This window comes from Scatophagus argus, chromosome 16 (assembly GCF_020382885.2).
Source record: "Scatophagus argus isolate fScaArg1 chromosome 16, fScaArg1.pri, whole genome shotgun sequence".
Classification (NCBI taxonomy): Eukaryota; Metazoa; Chordata; class Actinopteri; family Scatophagidae; genus Scatophagus; species Scatophagus argus.
In genome coordinates this window covers 7201711-7221168 of record NC_058508.1, presented here as the reverse complement: position 1 = coordinate 7221168, position 19458 = coordinate 7201711, and the positions used below count along the sequence as shown (strand labels likewise).

Here is a 19458-nt window from a genome sequence, read left to right as displayed (position 1 = left end):
CACAGACACAAGAAGCAAAAAAGACATGTCACTCCTCACGCTCTATACAAGATGTCGATACATCATCTTCATCGAAAAGTAGCGACGTCGACAAAAATTAGTGGGGAAATGACTTTTCCAATTATGTGAAATCCAGGTTTGCCTGGTGGGCTCTAGTTTAATTGGCGGAGGGACATTTGTAGTTCTGTACAGTGCTGAGCAATATGCTAAAAATATAAGTGGTGATAGCAACAGAGTCTCCATTGGCTGAAATGGGGGAGGATTCACTGATTATTGGGCTGCAGCGCCCGTTCAGCAGCTAAAGCAACCTGACTTTTACCAAGCGCTTGTGGGAAATGATGTTCTTAACACTAAATGATGCGGGGTAACGAGAGCATTAAATGCTAAGACATGGTTCATATTTTTGTTGTTCGGCATCCACACAGCTATACACTTTTCTGCACTGTGGGCATCTATAGTACTGTCTTATGAGTTGTGATTATGGAACTCATATTCACCATATGAAGAAGTGAATTCAATTCTTTGAATTAAATACTTGAATTAAAATGCATGTATCCCTAAATCTTCATTTACATCAGCAAATTGGGTAGCCACATTTTGCACAACAAAAGGTGTCAAATTTATATTGATTTAGAGCATATACTATAGGTTATTGACACCGAAGTTAGACATCGTCATAATTTCATTTTCTAGGACAACGTATATTTTTGTATTGTTTTAAGTATTGTGTGATGTATTCCAGGTACAGAATAATTCCAGAACAAGCTTATGTTAAAAATGACACAACCAGGGAACAGCGCATGCAAATTTAGCCTGTAAAAAAGGCCCAAAACATTTTTACATTTGTTTACTTCAGTAATATCCTCTATGTTCTGTTCTTCTATGAATAGTGTTTAATATAAAAACAAATAATAAAATAATGCTCATTTATTGCATATCATATTGTGGGCTACATGATGTAGGCCTAGTATGTGTATAACATAATTCCAGTGGTAGAAGAATTGAGAATGTTTACTTAAGTTGCAGTAAAAAAAAAAAAAAAATAGCATTAAATTGTAGGTCTACTTCAAGTATCCAGATTTAAAACACACCTTATGCAGAATAACTGATTATTATGTTATTGGATTATCATTACTGATGTGTCATTGGGTAAACAACGTTTTAGTGTGTTATCTGGTGGAAGTGGAGCTGGTGGAAGCGGAGATTTACGCCCTCTCTGTTTTGTCTGTAGCTAACAATTTTCTATAATGTTGCATAATATGATCTCACAATGCATCATATTCTGTGAGGTGATACCAAACAGTAACTGGATGTTAAGTTATAGGACAAGCAAAAGAAATGTAGAAACGTAACTTTCAAAGATGTCAATAGAAAGTTCAGGGAAGGACTGTAGGAAAGGAGGGAATATAACTGCTTTCAACAACATTTTTAGGTACCCGGCTAATACTAACGCTATAATATTAACAACAACAACAACAATAATAATAATAACGGCGAATTGTATTTATTTAATTTATATTTTTACATTTCATATATTATTTTATATTTATTTCATTTTATATTTTATATAAATTTATATTTTATATTTATATATTTTCATTTATTTATATTGATAAAGCGGAAAAACAACTGGCACCTTACAGTGACGTCACATTAGCGTGACAATCATCTTTGTCAGTGAACAAAATGGCGTCTTACTGTTTGACTGTCACTAGACTTCGGGTAAGAAACCGATATTTTAATTTTTCGGCGTGTTTAATTGCCTCACTAACGAGTACATATGTGACAATAGATGTGATCTGTCGCTTAATACAACCGCCACCGCTTAAGGCTGACTTCAAGCTGCTAAATACAGATTAGAGTGCGCAAAGCGGCGCTTTCAGTCAGGTCACGGTGACCCAGTTTGACTCCTGACTGCGACTCACTGTAACGGTTATAACAAGCGTCCGACCTGACAGCATCCAACATTTTAATGTGACGTTGTTACGAACCGTATCAGGTTTTGTCAACACCAACTGAGTAATGGCTGCAAACGGTCTTAAGGTGCCATGATGTTTGCAAGGTGATCCAAGGTTACGGAGTTTTCTGAACGTGTTCATCATGACAGTTCACTCCTGACAGCTGGGACTGATGCACAGTAGTGTGTTTCTGGCATTATGCTGGAAAGCGGACCACATCATATTGCATTGGTTTATTTTGAATAACACAGGGCCTTCAGTAAGGAATGGCTTACAAAAGTATGTAAACCCTAATACAACTTGCACTGTTTTGAACTTAGCTGACCGCTTTGATTCATCCGCTTTCAATTACTGGTGCATGAAAAACACGTTGTTTCATCGTCGTTTATTATTTTTAGCGATGCTTAATAAAATAAAACAACTTTAATATGTAGCTACAACTACCAGTGTCTCTGCAAAAATGTCACGTAGTATGAAGGAGCCAACAAAACATAAGAACATCCCAACAAAATCCAGTCAGCAGAATAATATAAAATATAAAATAAGACTAACATATTTGCAGGAGTAGTGTGTTGAGTTGTTTGAGTTTGAGATGTGATGTCACCTCAACTAGGCAACGTTTATGGGTTGTTGCCATATTTTTTCCTTTCGAAAAGCATCAGTTGTCATTCAGGTAATCTAGAAAAAAGCCACAGTCTCTCTCCTCAGTCACACCTTTTTAAATTCGATTAATTTGTTATTTGGATCAGTATGAGGTGGCAACACTAGTATGCATTCAAGGAGTTATCTTTTCATGACCTGCGTAAATGTTCTAAACACACCTGAATTCTGTACGTATGACTAGGTGGAGATGCCAAACACTACTCTGGTAACTGTTTTATGTCTGCTGTTTCTGCTGATGAAATACTTGAAGAAAACCAACCTGTTCAATGTGGGCAGCTAAATTTCAATATTTCTGAAGCTTTTAGAAAAAGCAGATTGTCTAGTGCTGCTGCTTTATTTATGTGATCTTGTTTCTAACTAACAGTGCTCCCTCTGGCTCCCTTTGCCTTGATGTACCCTACACTATACGATCACTGTTTGGTCACAGTGACCAATCATTAGCAACATATTGTAACATTTTTATTGAAAGTATGTGGCATTAAATGTGTCCCTCATGGCATCTGGTTCCAATAGTCATATTACAGACAGTATGTAATGCTGATATGTAGTGCTCATTCCTAGTTAACAGTAAAGGGAATGTTGAATCCACTCAGTTTATCAGGCCAAGCAGCAAAGGGTGAGGCTAACCCATGTAAGATGAGCTGTATAAACTTTCACCCAGTTTTCTTTGAGTGCTGTGATTTTCCACTGAATGGCAGCACTAAGGGACAGATACTAAGTTGGAGAATATAGCAGGTTTAAAGATCTTCCATCGTGTATCACATAAGATCACATATTGATCACTGGCTCACTGGATCACCGCTGGCTGTGATGACTATTTTTTAATCTATGGGCTGTCATTTACTTTGTCAAAATCAAATGTCATAGGTTTCTAATATTTTAACGAATGCCACTGGGGCATTTGTGTTCACTTGTGCAGGTGGAATACAGTGGGGATAAGATAAATGGAATTAAATATGAGTAATTAATTAAGATAGAGCTGATAGAGCAGCTTCAGACATTAAATGTTGCCTCTCTGATCTGTTGTTAGTATCTGACCAAAGTGACTGAAGAGCCAAATGAAGGATTGTTCTTCCGATTTTCTTCAGGTTGCATTTTTATTGCTGCTCCATGCAGGATTATGTTTTAACAATCCTTACACATGATCCCACTCTTGCACACTTTAATTACCTCTCTTTCCTCTGTCTGGTTAATGTATAACTCAAAACCTGATGTGTTACTTCTAAACTGTAAAATAAAACTTTGTTCATGGTGTTATTTCACAATGTCATCCTCTCTTTCCTCTGCTCTAGCTGGCCCTTGGGACTGGGGCAAGGCGATTTCATGTCTCCGCAGCCCTCAGTGCCCAGGCCAAGGTGGCTATGAGCCGCTTTGAGCCCACCTCCAGCATTAACTATGGGAAGATGCATGAGAACATCAACACTGTACGCAGGAGGTCAGCAGCTGCTCCTCGTAGAAATACACATGAATGTACACAGAGTTGATTACCTTGTTGATTAAATTTTGATAGGTGAGGAATGGCTGATGTTTATTACAGCTGCACAGTCAGTCCTGTGACATTTATGGTGTTGAATTGACAGGGCCACCAGTTGCAAAAGGAGCTAACTTTGAATGCCCTGCTGTTCCTTTCTTACTGAGCTTACCACACACTGCAATCCAGGAACAGGAAAAAGTCTTTTGTATGGCTGTTATATGACTATTGCGTGTGTGAGGCCATAGTTACTTTTGCTGTTCAGGGATTTTCCATGACTCTTGACAAAAGATGAAATCCAGTGCTTTCTCAAAGTGAAGCACACAAGGACACTACAAGAACGTTTAAGATGGATTTGTATACAGTATATTAAAGACTTTTAATAGTAAATTGATGAAAGGTGTTTTATTTACTCAAACTTGTATTTTAAGTGGGAAGGGCCATTGAGATGTAGCTCTCTTTTTAAAGGTCACCTTCAAGAAAATACATGTACAACATGTACATATATAATACAATACATATATGTACATATATATGTTTCTTACATAGTGTATACACAACCCAGCAAACTACATGGCAAGTGGTCAAAGAAAATACGTACATTTGCACTCCTCCAAGCCAGTCAGCTTTTAGTATTTGATGCTACAAAAACTCATTGTCCAACAAAACACAGTTTTTACCACATTTATTCATTAATCCACCCCAACAGGCTTGGCAGGCCTCTCACTCTGTCGGAGAAGATCGTGTATGGTCACTTGGATGACCCAGCAGGACAGGAGATTGATCGCGGCCGCACCTATCTGCGCCTGCGCCCAGACCGCGTGGCCATGCAGGATGCTACTGCTCAGATGGCAATGCTTCAGTTCATCAGCAGTGGCCTGCCCAAGGTGGCGGTTCCCTCCACCATCCACTGTGATCATCTCATTGAGGCACAGATCGGAGGGGCTCAGGACCTGGAGAGGGCTAAGGTGAGAACAGACAGAGAGAACACACACACACACAGCTGATACCAAGAACAGACAGAAACAACCAACAACACCAAGCCTATAAACTTTCAAAGCGTGTGTCCAATACCATCCTGAAACTAATTAAAGTGTTGGCACAGCACAGTTATGGAGAGACTGCAGATTTATAAGTTTCTCCTTGGTCTTTTGGCTTAGTTTATTGAGAGGTTCTGTGCGTTTAGTTAGTATCTTGGATTGTGTTTACATTATTATATTGTTGTGTTAAATAGCAAGACTTGGGATTTACTGCAGCATTCCAATTTATCCACTTATGTTTACATGGGGGATATTCATGTATAATGTACTCGGATAACTCACCTCCAACAGAAGTCCTAACTCTTCCTCAATTATTCTCATCACAGCAAATGAACGAGGAAGTGTACAACTTTCTTTCAACAGCTGCTGCCAAATATGGAGTTGGCTTCTGGAAGCCAGGATCAGGAATCATCCATCAGGTACAGCAGAGTAATTTATAAATGGCTTTTCTAATACTCTCAAATGTGTTTTGTGTATTGTTATTCCATAAAAGGATAGTTCCAGAAAAGTTGTTCATATCAAATAGCAGTTGAATTTAAGACATTTAAGTCATTTAACTATGAACTTCCTTTTTCTGAACAGATCATTCTGGAGAACTACGCCTATCCTGGAGTGATGCTGATTGGTACAGACTCCCACACTCCCAATGGCGGTGGCCTGGGTGCAATCTGTATTGGAGTGGGTGGAGCTGATGCCGTTGATGTCATGGCTGGAATCCCTTGGGAGCTCAAGTGTCCCAAAGTGAGTTCTCAACTTCTGATATCCTGCAAAGTTGTTTTAATTTCAGTTTTGACCCTGTTTTCAACCATCAAATGTCTCCACAAATGTCTTTATTTGTTTGTTTTTTCGAATTGTTTAAGCCTGTGTCCACCTTTCCATCAGGTGATTGGAGTGAGGCTGACAGGAGCCTTGTCGGGCTGGACCTCTCCGAAGGATGTCATCCTGAAGGTGGCTGGCATCCTGACTGTGAAGGGTGGCACTGGAGCCATTGTGGAGTATCATGGGCCTGGAGTTGACTCCATCTCTTGTACTGGTAAAGATGAGAAAGGCTTGAAATACTGGTGAAAGATGTGAAAATCTATGGAAGAACGGTGACTGCTTGTCTTACTTTAGTGCAGTATATTTTAATTAATTTCCCAGTTATGGGACTAATAAAGGATTATCTTATCTTACTCTCTGCATGCAATGACTCTTAGATTTTTTTTTCTTTTTTAAGGAATGGCCACTATCTGTAACATGGGTGCTGAGATTGGAGCCACTACATCCGTGTTCCCCTACAACCACCGTATGAGAACATACCTGGAGAAGACTGGGCGTGGAGGTCAGTCTCTTACCATTAGTGTCTGTTTGTTTAGTGTTTATTCATTGTGACCGTCCAGCTTACCTCCAGCTTTCCTTCACTCTCAGAGATTGCATCTGAGGCTGAACAGTTCAAAGATGACCTGGTCCCAGATAAGGGCTGTGAATACGATCAGATCATTGAGATTAATCTGAGTGAGGTGAGTCAAAAGACTTTAGTTTCCCGACATTAGTCATGTAACGCAACACATTATTTTCAACATGTTCCAAATCCATATGCTATTTACAATATGCACTTCGTAATAATTGTCACAGTATACTGCATAATATGCAAAAGGAAAACAAGATGCCAGCACTTCAGAATTTTATACTGACAAAAGAAATACATAATATGTGCAGCGGTAAATAAGTGACTTTAAAGAAATTGAAATTTTTATATTTTATTTTAATACAAGATCTTTCTGGATCAATCTGTGCATGGACACAGAAAGTCAGGAGTTATTAAATTATGGAATAGGTGATTTGATTCTATTTTGGGGATCACTGCTTATAAAATATGTGTGTTATGTCAAGCCAACATAGCAACCTACTTATTAAAGCATTCATTAGCTTAATGAACGACCAAGGTGCTGAAGCTGGTCAGATGTCATTGAGAATCACTGGCCTACCAAAATTTGCTAATGTTGAGTAAAAACTTTTCTGAGATATTTTACTTGTACTGTCCATTAAAAAAATACAGCATCCAGTTCTCATTTGGTCCCATACCTTTGCTTTCTCTTGTTCTGGCCTGTGTGGTTATGGTGGTGCATGAATGCTTATTATTGTTCCTCTTTTATAAGTTTCCCAATTTAGAAAACAGTATTTATAGCAGACACAAACATGTCCCACATTACTCAGATTATGACTGCGCTTCAATCTGTGCCTTGTTTCTCTCCTCCTCTCACAGCTGAAGCCCCACATCAACGGGCCGTTCACCCCAGACCTGGCCCACCCTGTGTCTGATATCGGGGCTATAGCTAAGAAGAGCGGCTGGCCCCTGGAGGTTAAAGTTGGTCAGTGACACAGCTGTATTACCTTTCAGTTTTTTGTATTTGTAATGCTTTGTCTGGTTAAATTTGATATTTCTTCCTTCATTCCTACTGGCTGTGCTATTGACCAGATATGTTAAGATCACATTACAACCCTGTCATACGATCTTCCAGACCGAGTACTGAGCACAACACAGTTACAGAACGAGTAGAATATAATTGCGACAGTCAATATGTATGATTACTGACATTTTATGCCTCTTCTTCTTCAGTTCAATTTTCCTCTTATTTCATACGCTGTAACTATATACGCCCTTACTTTAGTTTCCTCATTCTTGGTTCTCTTCTTACAAACACTGACCTTGTCTCTTGCAGGTCTGATTGGCAGCTGCACCAACTCGAGTTACGAGGACATGGGCAGAGCAGCCTCTCTGGCCAAGCAGGCTCTGGATAAAGGTCTGAAGTGCAAGGCCCAGTTCACAGTCACTCCTGGGTCTGAACAGATCCGTGCCACTATTGAGAGGGATGGATATGTAAGTCAGAATCTCACCAGCTTTTAGCAAGTGACCCTTTCATTTTTTTTTGTAGAAGACATTTATAAAATTGTATGTTTTCAAAAGATACAGAGAGGATTTCCTCAATTTAGTGTTGTACCTATTTCAGGCCAAGATCCTGAGTGATGTTGGGGGAATCGTATTGGCCAATGCTTGTGGGCCCTGCATCGGCCAGTGGGACAGGTATGAACCTCATTTGTCAAGGCTTATTTTGTCACACTGCTAGAACAGGGAAATCATCAATCAACACTTTCATATTGTTGGATGTAATGAACCGTGCAACCACTAAGGGCCACTAGCGGGACTTTGGAAGTTTAATCTTGTAAACTGAATCAGATGGCTCAGAGAACAAAAGTACAAAGTGAAGTCTGAGGATCAAATAGAAAACTCATCTGTGTGACGTGGACTGAACAAAACCAGACTAACATGCTCTGTATTCTGCCTTTCTTCAGGAAGGATGTGAAGAAAGGAGAGAAGAATACTATTGTCACATCCTTCAACAGAAACTTTACTGCCAGGAATGATGCTAACCCAGCTACTCATGCTTTCGTCACCTCTCCTGAGGTAAGGATTGCTGCATGTATACTGAATCCTAATGTTGGTGATATAAATGTACAAATTTTAACACATTTAACTGTCATTGCTGTCTAATGCCTATTATGTAATTCAATATAGATTGTCACTGCCCTGGCCATCGCTGGGACCCTCAATTTTAACCCAGAGACTGACTACCTGACTGCTCCTAATGGAGAGAAGTTCAAGCTGGAACCCCCTACTGGTGATGAGCTGCCCTCCAGAGACTTCGACCCCGGCCAGGACACCTACCAGCACCCCCCAGGAGAAGGCAGCTCAGTCGAGGTGATGTTTATTGGAGAGGTTTTCTTCAAAGATGTAGTATCTAATCTCGAAAACTGAGAAAACAGCACAACACTAATGAAACAGGCTTTCATTGAATGAACATTTTCCATCATAACCCAGTAATGTGATCAGGTAGATGAAAGTGTAAACAAGTATAAACTAACAGCATGTTCAAGGCTGGTTGTGTTAACACAGAAAGAGTTTTTAGTGTTCAGTAAAATACAGTTTGACCTGGAACTTCTGTATCCCACAATCCTTTTAAAAATATTCTGTGGGGATGTTATGTCATACTCTTATTGTTTTATGTTCAGGTGAACGTGAGCCCCTCCAGCAACCGTCTGCAGTTGCTGGAGCCTTTCGACAAGTGGCATGGAAAAGACCTGGAGGAAATGAGAATCCTCATCAAGGTAAGCAGGGAATGGAAGGCAAGTTGTGGTGGATGTGCAGGTAATCGAGAACTTCTTGTCAGGTTTAGCAATATTATTTGTAACATCAAGGATGCGGTTCATTTATTCTGAAAAAAATCATGAAAATCCCAAAACCAACAATGAAAAAAATAAGAACTTATCGGTCAGTGGTCGTCCACTAACTATTAAAAACACACTAGTGGGCCACATTGTTGCACTGGGTGACATGCATTGCCGTGAGCATGAGCGCTGCAGTTATTGTTTACACTTATGTCTTCAGTAGGAAAGAATAGGATTGGGGTAGAAGTTGAAAAGTGACTGAAACTCTACTGATTTATGTAACTGCTGTAATGTCAAACACACATATGTAACTTCTGCTTCTCAGTGTCAAAATAATAAGAAAAGACAGAGTTTGATAGTTTTGTGCAGTAGCATGGGGTCGTGGGAGTCGTTATCCTCATCTTTAAACAACAAAAGACAATGAATAATCATTGTAAATAATACCACTGTAACCATAGTAAACAAAGTCCTCACGCTATGATTTAAGATCTGGTGTGTCTTAGGAAGTTACAGCAACTAGAGAGGGTCGAGGGGAATATGGCAGGCAACCAAATGAAATGCACCATTAGCTTGAAGAAAATTACACGTTTCATTGAAACATTTGGTATAGTGTAAGTGTAGAGGTCAACAAAATATCCAACATAGGTTCAGTCATATTTAGACATTTTAATGCAAAAATGTTACATATTACGCTTTTAAAGAGCTGTTGTTGTTTTTTTCTTTCCTTGTCCTCTGTTTCTCCTGCTCCTGCTCTTTTTTCTCTTTTCCTCTGCTACTGTAGGTGAAGGGAAAATGCACCACTGACCACATCAGTGCTGCAGGGCCTTGGCTGAAATTCCGTGGCCACCTTGACAACATCTCCAACAATATGCTGATTGGTGCAGTCAACAGTGAGAATGATGCCGTCAACAAGGTCAAGAACCAGCTGACAGGAGAGTACGAAGGGGTACCTGATGTGGCCCGCCACTACAAGGTGAGTTTGACAGGGAGCAGCCTGTGTTGTTTATTTGTTTTACATTTATACTTCATCTTGACTTCATACACACGCTAATTTCTCAGTTTATGAGGTAAGAAACCAATTTTCCCTATTAGTTTAATCTAGTTCTTTGTCTTTGGTAAAATGTACAATCCAGGCCAATGGAGTGAACTGGGTAGTGGTTGGAGATGAGAACTATGGAGAGGGGTCCAGCAGAGAGCATGCTGCCCTGGAGCCACGACACCTTGGAGGACGTGCCATCATCGTCAAGAGCTTTGCCAGAATCCACGGCAAGTTTCAGGGGAATAGAGAAAAAAAAGCTTACGTATATCAATCTGTCATGTGCCATGTTGTCATTCTCACACTCGACTATCTTGCCTTGTGAAACCTACCGTAGTTGCTTGTAGTTGACACAGTTTGCATATCTATGTACAAAGCTCAGATTTCCAGCAGTGTAGGTTTAATGTAAATGGAACATCTAAATAATTATGGGAACTGGTGCTACTCTATAACAACCAAACACACATATTAGTCTCCATGACCTTATATTGTGTGAAACAGATATACTCCTGTCAGTCAGAAAGGACCTCTCTGGTTACCTCAAGGATGTACAGTATGAGACTGTGTCATTGAGTCTGGTATGTCCATTTTTTCCTCTTCACAGAGACTAACCTGAAGAAGCAGGGCCTGCTGCCTCTGACTTTTGTTGACCCCCACGACTATGACAAAATTCGCCCTGATGACAAAATTTCAATCACTGGGCTGAAATCCTTTGCTCCGGGCAAGGTGAGCACTCTTCTGCACATATGAAACATTGGTAAAAAGAACAACCTAGCATCTCCTGACATTATGTTAAAGATGATGATTGAAACGTGATCTTGTTTGCCTCCCGTGTCCCTCCTCGCAGCCTCTGACAGCAGTGATCAAGCACAGCGACGGCAGCAAGGACTCCATCTCTCTCAACCACACCTTCAATGAAACACAGATCGAGTGGTTCCAGGCAGGCTCTGCCCTCAACAGGATGAAGGAGCTGCAGTAATTAGTGGGAGAGGAGGTTCAGGAAGGGAGAAATGTGGGCCTAGAGAGGGGCTTAGCAAAGAGGAAGAGATGAGAGATGTGAACAATAGATGGTAACAGTTTGGTGTTAATGTTGGTTTAGGGACAGCTGTAGTTATGCTCAGTGAATCAAAGAACATACACTGTCACAAACACACACGCAATGTCGCTGTACAGATGAAAAGCGCACACACCCACACCCAAACACGAGCATGTCCTCATACAGACAGGATTACTGTGAAAGCAGTCTCAGTCAACAGGCAGAATTATTGCACACAAATGCACTCAACCAAGCAAACATAACCGCAGCTTAGCAGCGTGGGTCTCCGTTAAAGGCAGCACCGTTCCTAGTGGCAGCACTCCGCGGTTTAAAATCAGATCTGTCTGTCTTATTCATTCACTGAGTGTAACCCCAATGGATGGGGTGATATTTTGCTAATTTTGTGAGAGATTGGTAACACTGCTGTAATTCTCAAAAGAAGTTGCTTGCTCTCACCAAAGGTTGTTCCAACACCCCCCCCCCCCCCAACAGAAGCAGCACTGACATAAAACATTACTCATTATCCATCACACTGTATACCGTCTTTAATGACCGTATCTAGCAGTACACAAACCCAATTCAGACTATGACAAGCATAGCTTCCTTATTCCTACCTGCTAAATCCACTCTAGACCATTTCCGTTCTCCTCATTAATGTTCCATCCAAACAGCTCAATAAGCATAGCAAGTTGTTTAACTCACATGAATGTACTTTTTCTTCATTTTGTCCAAATCTGTCACCTGAAGGTTTTTTTTCTATAATTACATTTCACTTAATTCAGCAGTCATGAACTTCAGCACTTATCCTTCATTGTACTGGGCTGCTTGGTTTGATACTCCCTGATGCCATGATTAACTTGAACAAATGTTTCCAATTGTAGATTGGACCCACGTGGTAAACAAACTACCACACTCACTTATTTACTGTAAGTGGCATCACTGACATGCTGTCAGCCCCCCACACTGTCACAGTACAAGTGCAGATCGATCTCACTCTGACATCTTGTGTTTTTGTGCTGCTGCTGTTGCACTTTTCTTTTGAGTTGAGCCAGTCTGTAGTTCACTGCGGTACCTTTCAGCTAACATGTGAAGCTGAGTTCACCCCCTGCTGCTCTTCCAATACTTGCTTGCTCCTTTTCTGTCTTTTCGCATGATATGACACCCTATTGTGAGAAATTTTTTGTGTGTGATTGTCTCTGACTAGGACAACAAACCACAACACATACTGCGATTGTGTTAGCACTGGTCTTGCCATTTTTTTCTTTCCATCTGTGTTTTGTCCACTGTGTGTGTGTGTTTATGTTTATGTGGTGCATCGTTGTTCTTATCGGGTTAACATCGGTTTGTGTTTGCTCATCCTGTCTCTCCTGTCTCTGAGAGGAACGTGCAGCTTAACAGTGTCATAAAACGGCCGTGATCGTGCTCTGTCCAGAAGAAGCTCTGTAGTTTTGTAGTAGCAAATCCCCTGAAATGGAGCTTCACAAATCAGTTAGTTGTCCAGTTTGGATGTTATGTTATATTTCTCTGTCTGTCTAAGTCAGTAAGAGTTTTTTTTATAGTTCCTTTTCACTTCGTTTGGAGATACCAGTGTGTGGAATTGTAACTGTAATGTTGAGGTTGAGGTTTGGTCCGCCATAACAGGAGATGGGCTTCTGTCTTCTTAAACAAACATGCGCACAATCTAGTGTCCAGGTGCCTGTACACTAGCACTTTGTAGAGTTAGGAATGTAGTTTTAGGTGTGCTTAGCCACGCTCCCTTCATCCTTTGCAAAGATTTTTCTCTTCAGCATACATCTCTGTTGTGTGTGACTATTGGACTACATACAGCTTGTAATATTAATTTACTGATACACACGTTTTCAGACATTAGAAAATTTTGATTCTAGATCATCTTGACTGTCACAGTCTTCCCATGATGTATACCTAGTTTGTGCTACTGAAACAGTGTGGTTACATATTTTCACAGATTTAGGGATGTTTGAGGTCGTTGCTTCTATGTTTTATATGGGAGAACTCTTGGTCCCCTGTGCTGAATTCTCATCATCATCCTGAAAGTCTACAAATCCGTCAGGCAGTAAAAACACTTAACCAAATAATTACAGTTTCTGAGGTGAATCCCTGTGTGCTAAAAAGTCAGGAGTTTGTTTCTGTGTGTAAATGATACAAAGTACAGAGTATCTGCAATTTGTATAGAGGTGCGTACATATATAATGAATCATTATATGAATATATATATATATATATAAGAGTGAGAGTAAATAACATTCTGTATGCTTCCTGTCTGAATGAGAGCTGTTCAGTCTGTGACCTCATGTAACACAGTGTCATCATAAACAGTTTGTGGTCTTCAGCTTCACAGTCCAGCTGACATGTGGATTGCGGGTTAATGAAAGCGCTGATATTTAATTGTGGTTGTTGGTTGCTGGTGGGCTTTGATAGTAAAAATTGACATGTTACTGTTGGGAAGGTGACTCTTGATAGCTTTATGTATTTTTTGTAATTCAATGAATTAATTAATTTTGGTTTTGTTCAGATTATCTCCAGTGGCAGAGATGTTTTGAAATAAGAGCAGCCCAGCTTTTAGGACTATGACATTAATGACTCCATACAGGGGTTTTCATGTTCAGTGTCCTCTGTAAGCCCATCATTTTGATGGTTAATCACTCCTCATCACTGTATCAGATTTACTGCCAGAGATGCCTAATGAAAATGCTGAGATTTGAAGAAATGATGGTGTTGTTTGAGAAATGACCCATTTTTATGTGACCTTTCAGAGATATGTCTACAATATTTGATTATATATTGGGTGTTGATTCCTGCAGCATTCACCAGGATTAGTGTTTATTTTTAAGACATCTTACTGATTAATTTGATCATCCTATTTCTTTTAAAGTAGCTGTTGGTGAAGCATTTTGCTTATACTGTGATACAAGTTTGTGCTTTATTGTTCAGGCAAAGGCGCTAATGTAAAGTAACAAATCAAATGATGTTGCTCATGGAGGCGTTGTGTGGTGGCGTGCCTGTTGTGACACTTTGTACTCAGGTGTGCTCCGTTTGGTCAGGCATCATCTTATATGTGTGAAAATAAAATTTTCAACATGCTTCTTCTGTCAAAATACAAAGAAAAATGGATCATGAACCGTTGTTTTCTCATAGTGATGATTTCCCTAACACTCCTGTTTCAGCATTAAACTTGATTTTGTAACTGTAGATGATAAATTAATAAAGAGTCAGTTCTGAAGAGGTCTTTTTTGTGTTCTTCTTTGTTTGATGAAATCTATAAGATTGATGATGTGATTTGCTGAGAATTGCTGTGTTACAGTGCATGTACAGACAGCTGAGGCAGAGTTGGTTTCAGTCATGGATGCTTTGTTCCATACAGTCTTCGCATGTATTCTTTGACATTCATTATAAATATCTGTTTTTATCTAATACTGTCAACGTGTTAATACAATACTGACTGGTCACACTGTCAAAACAATAACCGCTACTTTGTTATATCAACATACTTGTTTATGCATCTATTTACTAACACTATCATGTCAAACACCTGTTCATACTCGTGAGTATACATAGACTGTGTTAATTGTATCATCATCTGTCATACTCATTTAAGAAATTTCAATGAAGCACCTTGTCATACAAATACTACTAGTAACTAGTGTTCATAGTTAACTTAAAAACGCACAAAGAAATACTGTGCCTTTTCTTACATCATTTAGGAACTTTATCGAATTAAACCAAATCAATAGATAAACAACCTAAATCTAACCATAACCTAAATGAAAGTAAATATAATACAATAAGAGAGATGGCGAATTGTTGAAATTTTAGAGACCAAATTGCTCGTTGTGTAAAATTATTCCATATAATAATAACGATCGAGCGTTAAAAAAGCTGCACTGTACCTTTAAGCTTTACGACATGACGTAAAACACACTGTCGTAAATTATCACGTGGAGGCACCATGGATGGTTCTGAGTTTGCCGAAGATTACTGCAGTTCAAGTCGTTTAATTATACAGATTGCGAGCATTTGCTGATGTTTTTCTCCACTGTGAGAAAACAGGAAATGCTGTCCTGAACCTCACAGCTCAGCGGACAGCTCAGTGCGGTTGTTTCACTGCAGCTACTGTTTGTTTGTGTGTGTGTGTGTGTGTATGTATATGTGCGTGAGTGTGAGTGCGTGTGAGTACCTGCTCGCAGTCTGCAGTCTGCATCATGTTCTTGCTGGTGGAGATGGTCGACACTGTCAGGATCCCTCCGTGGAACTTCCACAGACAACTGAACGAGGCCATCGCTGAGGAGCTGAACAAGAAACTGGCCAATAAGGTTTGTGAACTTAATACGGAATTTTAAAGTATTACTGTTTTCATTGTGTTGAGAAAAGGACACCAGAAACAAACACAGACCTCTCAAAATTGAACTTAAAAAATTAGACTTTAAGTTTGGTTTAATTGGCACAGAATGAAAACTTTAAATAATTTAAATTCATCAGTTGGATGAGATGTTCAAGTTCAGTCCATTTGTATGAGGCAAAGCACTTCCGTCCTAAGTTTTTCTTTTTTGTGGCATTGCAAGTCCTGGGATGTGACATATTGAGGCAGTTTTGGTAGTACACTCTAAGAAGTAGTTGTCCTCTTACTGCTACTGAGGACTTTAACATTTTTTATTTTATTAGTAATGATCATATAATCACCAACGTGCCTTAAGGAACTTAAAATCTCAAGAGTGCTTGGCATGCAAGTAAAACAAGTGTGTGGGTGTGTTCTGAGCTTAGCATATGATTTAGTGTTTTGCACTTTGTATGTGGGCAGAGCCTTTTTTGTAAAAAGCTAAGATAAGACAAGTCATGTTGCTTCTTGAATGTCTCCTGTGACAGTCCGGAGCTCTTGTGGATTAGCATGTCTGTATTTGCTAAACTGTGATGTGCTGTCATCACCTCAGGTGGTCTACAATGTTGGCCTGTGCATCTGCTTGTACGACATCACTAAACTGGAGGACTCCTACATATTCCCCGGAGACGGAGCCTCACACACCAAAGGCATGATGATGATGATGATGATGATGATGACGACGATGTAGCTGGGAGCGGGGCTCTCTTATTCTTTCACACAGTCACGCATCAATCACATTGCAGCACAGTTATAACTTGGCCACTTACTTTTGTAGTTTTGATTGTTTAATGACTGAAGTTTATTTATTTATGTTGTTTATTAAAACTTTTTATTGTGTTTTAAGTCAGTGATGCTGACAAGAAATTCAGCCTTTACCTTAAAATCCCGATAGAAGCACTGTTTTGTACAGATCAGGGAGGGATGGAGAGGGTCACCATTTTCTACCCTACTCAAAGTCCTTAAGGACATACTGATGCAGACTCAGAAAATGTTTAGCTGTTTTCCTGTCCACTAATAAAACACATTCACAGGCATACAGATTGATGAGTGAGGTTGGCCTCTGCCTCTGTTAGAACTCAGTTCTTAGTTATGATTAAAGTAATGGTTGATGGACTCTCTCAGTTTTACGTGACTCTCACACACTGATTTGTTCCCATCTTTCTTTGGTCATTCTCTCAGTTCATTTCAGGTATGTTGTTTTTCACCCTTTTCTCGACGAGATTCTGGTCGGCAAGATCAAGTACTGCAGCCAAGAGGGAGTTCATGGTAACTTTTGTCTTTCTATTTCAGCCTGTTTGCTTCAGTCTACAGAGATATGTTAGCAAACAACAGTCGGTAAAGACAATCAATTGTAAAATAAATTTGCTATATGTTGTGAAATGTTTTTCACTCTTATTCCTTACTTATATTTTCAGCTTCTTGAGTGTTTATTTTGAATTTGTAATCAGAAGTAAATGGTGCTCAAAAGTGTTTGTCTGGTGCATGCAGCACATTCAGTTTGGTTTATCTGTTCTTTTGTGTATTTGTGTTATTTTTCAACTTTGTTACAAGCACATGAGTGTCTTATCACTGAAATGTTTAAACCTCTATGGGTCACTTAAGGGCCACTTTAGTAATAGATCTGGTGTATACAAAAACAAACAAACAAAAAAAGAAAGAAATGCTTGCTTTTACCCGTATCAGACGACTGGGGGTAAACACTCACTGCTCTCTGTAACCTTTCTGCTTCACAGTGACGATGGGCTTCTTTGATGATATTCTCATTCCACCGGAGTCACTTCAGCAGCCTGCCAAATTGTATCCTGACCTAAAATACTTTTATAAATGAAGTAAAGTGTTTCACATACTATTTGAATTCCGGTCTCAAATTGATGTTGAGCTGTGAAGGCGTCCTTAGCTACAGTCGCAGCGACGAAGCAGAGCAAGTCTGGGTTTGGGAATATGAGACGGACGAAGGGGCACATGACCTCTATATGGACCAAGGAGAGGAGATCCGTTTTCGGGTAACGGATGAAGTCTTTGTGGATACGTCGCCAACGGGCCCGGCCACTGCAGAGCCAGAAACGCCGGCACAACCGGGACAGTCAACAGCACCACCTGCAGAGGACGCCGGGGGGAAGAAGGAGGCGCCATACACTCTGATTGTAAGAACACTCTTAAGACTAACGCGTATTTACACCACTCATGCTAAAAGTTCTTTTAAAAGTAGTTGAGAAATGTGGTTTTATTTCACTGATATCTCAGGATCCACCTGCTAGTTGTTTATCATGGCTTATGGAAAAAATACACGAGTAAGAAGAAAAAATACAGAACTGAACACATGAAATGAAACAAAAGGAACTTCACGTCCACCCTGACTCTTTCATTCCACTGTTGTTTCAGGGGACCATATGTGAGCCTGGACTGGGCCTGCTGTCGTGGTGGAACAATTAGCACTGCAGTGGATGAAGAGAATATTGGGTGGTTAGAACAGGCAGACCACGATAACTGAGGGGAGACTGAACCCCTGTTGTGTGGGTACAGTGAATTGTAGTGAAGACACAAAGTCAAGCTGCTTCCTGAAACAAGGTGCTGTTGGTGTAAAGTGACTGATGTTACCTCAGTCACATGACGTACTGTCCTTAACTTACAAGCATCAGTGTATATAAAATATACCATATATTTAATAACAGAATGATTGGTAGGCATTTACGTCCGCCTGATATATTTCACATGAGATTTTGACCCCAATTGAAACGAAAACAACCATTAAACCATTACGTGAATACGTTACAATGATAGAAATACACGGGTCACAAAATCTGAATCTGCACTTGTCAGGATAAATAAATGATAAACCGTATTTGTGGTATTGATGTGTGAACTTTTATATATCCTTGAATTTTAAGATTAGAGAGTTTAAAGTGGGGCTGAGTGACTTGTTTTACTAATACAAGGTGACCTGTGGCTCATATTTTTAATGTGTTTGTTTCAAGGTAACATTGCAACAATGTAAATAATTTTTTCAATGGGAGTCAAATTTGTCAGACTTAGAAGATCTACTTTATCTTTGAAATGTTACCTCCAGCCTCCAGGTGTCTGGGCACTCGTCCTCTGTTACTTTAACAGCCTTGAAATATTTTGTATTTCTGTTCAATCTCACAGTAAAGGGACGGATCGACGGTACGAGTGGGTGTGATTTATGAATTTGCCGTTTTGTGTGATTGTGGGATGTACATAAAAACGGATTAGTGACCAGCCTTTAAATCCTACAGTTTAAAGGGCAGCGAAGGACTTGCGTGTTTAGGACAGATCGCCTATCTTCGCTCTTCGTCATGCGCTTTGTTCATTGCAGCTCATGCTTGTGTTTGATATACAATCAGAGAAGCAGTGGACTGTGTTTCATGTGACAACTACCTGGCCACCTCATTTTTGTCTCAGTTGTCTGTTGTGAAACTATCTTAGATTGGAGAGAGTTTTTATAGATGTTTGCAAGTGACCACTGATGCAGAAGTGATGCCTGCAGAAAGCTTAGCTCCAGAACATTATGAACTAACTATCAGCCTACTGCAGACTGTGGGGAGCTATCTCATGTGTGAACATCGGTGCTCCATGAACAATAACATGTTTTTGGTGCTTTTACTGATATATGTGTATTAAAATATAAGCTTGT

At 39.8% G+C, this 19458-nt stretch overlaps 2 protein-coding genes across 2 annotated transcripts; both read left to right on the top strand.

The window, feature by feature from the left end:
* Positions 1 to 1647: 1647 nt before the first annotated feature.
* Positions 1648 to 15494, top strand: LOC124073226 (aconitate hydratase, mitochondrial-like). The gene is made up of 18 exons (XM_046415313.1): positions 1648 to 1722; positions 3914 to 4056; positions 4802 to 5060; positions 5459 to 5551; positions 5715 to 5873; positions 6015 to 6165; positions 6349 to 6453; positions 6540 to 6631; positions 7378 to 7483; positions 7835 to 7992; positions 8123 to 8196; positions 8466 to 8577; positions 8689 to 8871; positions 9183 to 9278; positions 10120 to 10311; positions 10472 to 10604; positions 10979 to 11100; positions 11222 to 15494. Exons 1-18 carry the CDS (start codon positions 1687 to 1689, stop codon positions 11351 to 11353), a joined length of 2346 nt encoding a protein of 781 aa, XP_046271269.1. The 5' UTR covers positions 1648 to 1686; the 3' UTR covers positions 11354 to 15494.
* On the top strand, positions 15456 to 18971 carry polr3h (polymerase (RNA) III (DNA directed) polypeptide H). The gene is made up of 6 exons (XM_046415350.1): positions 15456 to 15741; positions 16357 to 16453; positions 16986 to 17072; positions 17540 to 17603; positions 17716 to 17950; positions 18189 to 18971. The coding sequence occupies exons 1-6, from the start codon at positions 15631 to 15633 to the stop codon at positions 18237 to 18239; spliced, it is 645 nt and encodes a 214-aa protein (XP_046271306.1). The 5' UTR covers positions 15456 to 15630; the 3' UTR covers positions 18240 to 18971.
* Positions 18972 to 19458: the final 487 nt, after the last annotated feature.

Coding starts and splice junctions, on each gene's coding strand:
- polr3h (XM_046415350.1), top strand. CDS start 15,631: ATGTTCTTGCTGGTGGAGATGGTCGACACTGTCAGGATCCCTCCGTGG. Junction 15,742..16,356: donor ACAAGAAACTGGCCAATAAG/GTTTGTGAACTT, acceptor TCATCACCTCAG/GTGGTCTACAATGTTGGCCT. Junction 16,454..16,985: donor CGGAGCCTCACACACCAAAG/GCATGATGATGA, acceptor TCATTCTCTCAG/TTCATTTCAGGTATGTTGTT.
- LOC124073226 (XM_046415313.1), top strand. CDS start 1,687: ATGGCGTCTTACTGTTTGACTGTCACTAGACTTCGG. Junction 7,993..8,122: donor CTATTGAGAGGGATGGATAT/GTAAGTCAGAAT, acceptor TACCTATTTCAG/GCCAAGATCCTGAGTGATGT. Junction 8,197..8,465: donor TGCATCGGCCAGTGGGACAG/GTATGAACCTCA, acceptor GCCTTTCTTCAG/GAAGGATGTGAAGAAAGGAG.